Raw genomic sequence first — 3,749 nt, 5'->3', positions numbered from 1 at the left:
CCCAATAAAATTATGAATAATCTTGCATAAATAGGCTGTTGATTTTCTTTACTCGTTTCAGGTATTACCAGCAAAATGGTTGCATGTTTAATCATCTGGAAATTTATCCATATCTATTTACTTATTTAGACAGAGATCTTGACCCCCCCAATGTTCTGCACAAAGTGACTCACTTCCCAGTACGCTGCAGTTCTGGGCTGCCATGAGCATCGTGCTCTTCTTCTTCTTCCCCCTCAACTAATCCATTTGGTAAAATGTTACTTTTCTTTCTTTTCTCCTGTTTAACAAACAAGGCACAAATGATGCATAGCATTAGTTTAAGCAGGTCAAAAGTCAAGCTCAGCCGCAATCCCAGCACACAATCAGCTCATGCCTTACGTGATACTCTTCTATACATTCAAATGATAAATCTCATGTATGGTGCACTATCTAAGCTGCTTTAACCTGCTCACAGTGGCTGTGCATCTGCAAACCCTTCTTGTTCTGTCTGGCTTAATCAATGTCATATCTGTCATCACTGATGCTTGCTCTCTATCTGTGCTGGCGTCTTGCAGCTGTTCTTCCTGGATGGATGGGGATGTCCCAGCACAGAGCCATAATGCCAAATGGATCATTCAGTCAAAAATAATTTGACTTCAGTTTCTCCAACCTAAAATCCCATAGTTTTCTAATGGCACTAGGATAGGCCTGGTGTCAAATTTTAGACTAAAAAAGAGACCCATCACATGGTGACTGTTTCAGAAAATCTAAAAACTATAAGCAACTATGAAAAAACAACAATATTGTCTTTATATTTAGAAACTCTAAGCGAGTGTAAAATTGGTTTTCATGGAGTTTTTAACAGAGCTTGAATATGTTTTCCAGCCCTGGAATTTCTATGTGAATTTCTCCTGCAATTAAGAACTTAGGATAGAAAATATAGGCAAATTTTTTGATCCAGTCTGTATAATTCGAGAGCCTGTAACTTATAAAACAATTATTGAATGAAGGCTCAGTTTTGCATGGATTCTTGGAATGATCTGCATAGAAAGTATTGTTAGTGGAAATAATAATCTTGTTCTCACTACAGATGCGCAGTTTTATCAAATATTAAAGAGTTCCTGAATTTGACTGAATTTAAAAAATCAGCAACTGATTAATAAAATTCCTACTGACCTGAGAAGGTACATTTTTTGGTGGCTCTATCCGTATAGACGGGTCCCATTCCCCAGGAGGCAGGACTGTCACTTGATCAAGGAATTCATCGATACCAGCAATTATATCATTTCGATCTTTAGCTTTATAGGCAACATCATGGAAAACCTGCAAGCAGAGACATATGTTTATATGCACTATATCAGTGTGGTGCAGTGTATATGCAACACTCTCTGAACAACAGCCATCACTTTTTATATCTGTTAAAAGAGGATTTACACTTAGGGACGGTTTACAGCAGCTTCACCTTTGGATTACCTGACAGGTGCTGCACAAACTAAATTTAACTGACTCATTTACGCTTATTCCAAACAGTGTGTTTGTAATTAAGTTCAGACTTTCTCTTTTCCACAGTTATGGTGGATGACAGCATAAGATCCAGACAGAAAAGGAGAGCACAGGGGCTGAGTAATCACCAAGAGCATGTCATTAAAGCTCTGAGCTGTACTTCACGCTGAGAAATGTTCCATCACTTTTGAAATTTGGTGAGTTCTGCTGGGCTGTGAATTTATGCAAAGTGCCTGCAGAAAGTCTGAGTATGACATCTGACTGACATTTACACCAATCTACCCACTTCTTCAAAACAGTAATGAATAAATACTCCCTTCAGAATGACAACTTGGTAATATTTCTCCCTTAGTGAATTCTTACCTCATCTGTCATCAGTGTTGCAATAGATCTCCCAATCTCATGATACTGAGGCCCTCTACCCAAGGGACCCAGGAGAATGAATAGAAACCTAGAGGCAAAATCACATCATTTTAATTTGATTTGTCAAATCAAATGTGGCTGACTTCTTTCTGTGATCTCGACCTAGTTTAGGCACATCATACTGTAGTGACCTTGTGGCAATCGGGACTTCAGCCAGTCCGTTGAGCAGAACCGCCGGTGAAAGGCGGACAAACGCCACCACTGGCTTGTTCAGGAATTCCAGCTCGCCAACTAACACATTGCAGGCCTCCGCTCCCGGTGGGATCTTCTTCATGAAATGAATGTCTATCTGAAAAAGGCCACAAAGAACAGTGCTTAATAATATCCTTCATGGTTAGCATAACATCCAAACAGGTCTCACAATAAGAATGGTTTAAAATAGTGGCACCACATAGCAGTTTTTGCATTTAAGTAATTATCTTTTACACCTTACCTTCACAATAAGCCCCAAATGTAAGATATTAAATGACATTCAGACTAAATGCATTGAAATTGCCCAGGATTTATGTGTCAGAGGACATAACAGTCAAATTAGTTGCAGGTGAGTGAATGAAATATAACAAAACAGTGTTAAAAAAACAAATATTACTTTGATTTGTTGCATAATAACTCATAAGGCTAGGTTATTTTTCATTTCCAAGCAAATAAGATGCCTAATAGCATATAAAACCTGCTCCTGATGATAAAAATAATCCTCTTTCAGTCGCTTTATCCTTTGTTGTTGGTAGTTTGTATTTTTAGTTAGTTAGTTTTTTTTACTTTTTCTGTATTACTGGGCAGTTGCTAGTGCCAACGCAAATAATATTCACAACATACACAGTAATGCATGTGCTGCAACCATTCAGATACCAAACAAATTCCTATTTCTATATGTGTTGACTTTCAAAAATAGTGCAATATTGAGAATTTTTAGAAGTTTTATACTAGAGAAATAATTATTCTTTGTATTTAAAGTAAATTATAACCTGCAGTTGGAAAACATATGTGTATTATTTTATAAGAAAAATTCTACTGTGAATGATTTTTGTTTGTTTATCTCAACCATTATAAAAGCACAGTGCATTTTATAACTGTCCCAGTGCTCCTGGCAAAGCACATGAAGCAGTTAATTCACTGACCTAGACAACAGGCTAAACTCATAAACATTATGCAAATGGTTTCAGTGAGGATTTTATTTCGATCATTGGTGTGTGTGGTTGTGGTTATTATCTGTGGTGACAGTCTTTTTTTATATACTTAACAGGGTTATAATCCTAATCCCTTACTAGATGACCTTTCCATTAAAATGCCAACAATGACACACAATAAAGTAATAGTCTGCTCAGAGTCTGGTATGACACACTCTTTTTCTCATATCTGATAGTGTTATGTATGCTTATATTCATACTGGATTTCCAAGAAGTATCTTTTTATTGTTATTTTTATTGTCATTGTTATTTGCAATTACTATTTCAAGCATTAAATACATTTATGATGCAAACATTTTACTGGCACACTAATGTGTGTTTTTATTCTTTATATGTTGAGTAGTCTACATATGAAAATGTATAATATTTTGAAGAATTGGCATTTCTTTATATAAATGTATTGTATATAGCATACATAGAGCAATATATATACCTTTTAGGCTTTTGCACATATACTACACACACTATGCCTGCACCTGTATAAATTGTGTACCATACCTTGCTGAAGTCCACAGAGCTGTTATCTCTGCTGATATCCCCTTTTCCATCTTGAACTGCTAACTGAGACTGGGAGGCGGTCAGCTGACCTGAACAGTCCAGACCAGATATTTAATTAGCTCAAAATACACATGAATTAATTTTATCTATAAGTGTCAT

The 3,749-nt window shown here is 36.3% G+C and overlaps 1 protein-coding gene across 1 annotated transcript in view; it reads right to left on the bottom strand.

The window, feature by feature from the left end:
- Positions 1-3,749, bottom strand: part of slc4a10b (solute carrier family 4 member 10b) — a gene marked incomplete in the record, with an annotated part of 37,928 nt that overhangs the window by 17,655 nt on the left and 16,524 nt on the right. Inside the window, 5 exon segments of the mRNA XM_014332367.2 lie at positions 174-277; positions 1,156-1,302; positions 1,846-1,933; positions 2,037-2,194; positions 3,591-3,679. Of these exon segments, the coding sequence (XP_014187853.1) occupies positions 174-277; positions 1,156-1,302; positions 1,846-1,933; positions 2,037-2,194; positions 3,591-3,679 (586 nt within the window).

The sequence above is a fragment of the Haplochromis burtoni genome, unplaced genomic scaffold (genome assembly GCF_018398535.1).
Source record: "Haplochromis burtoni strain Fernald_Lab_line unplaced genomic scaffold, NCSU_Asbu1 Contig_29, whole genome shotgun sequence".
NCBI classification, from domain to species: Eukaryota; Metazoa; Chordata; class Actinopteri; order Cichliformes; family Cichlidae; genus Haplochromis; species Haplochromis burtoni.
The sequence above is the reverse complement of the archived record's forward strand: the minus strand, read 5'-3'. Positions and strand labels throughout refer to the sequence as shown.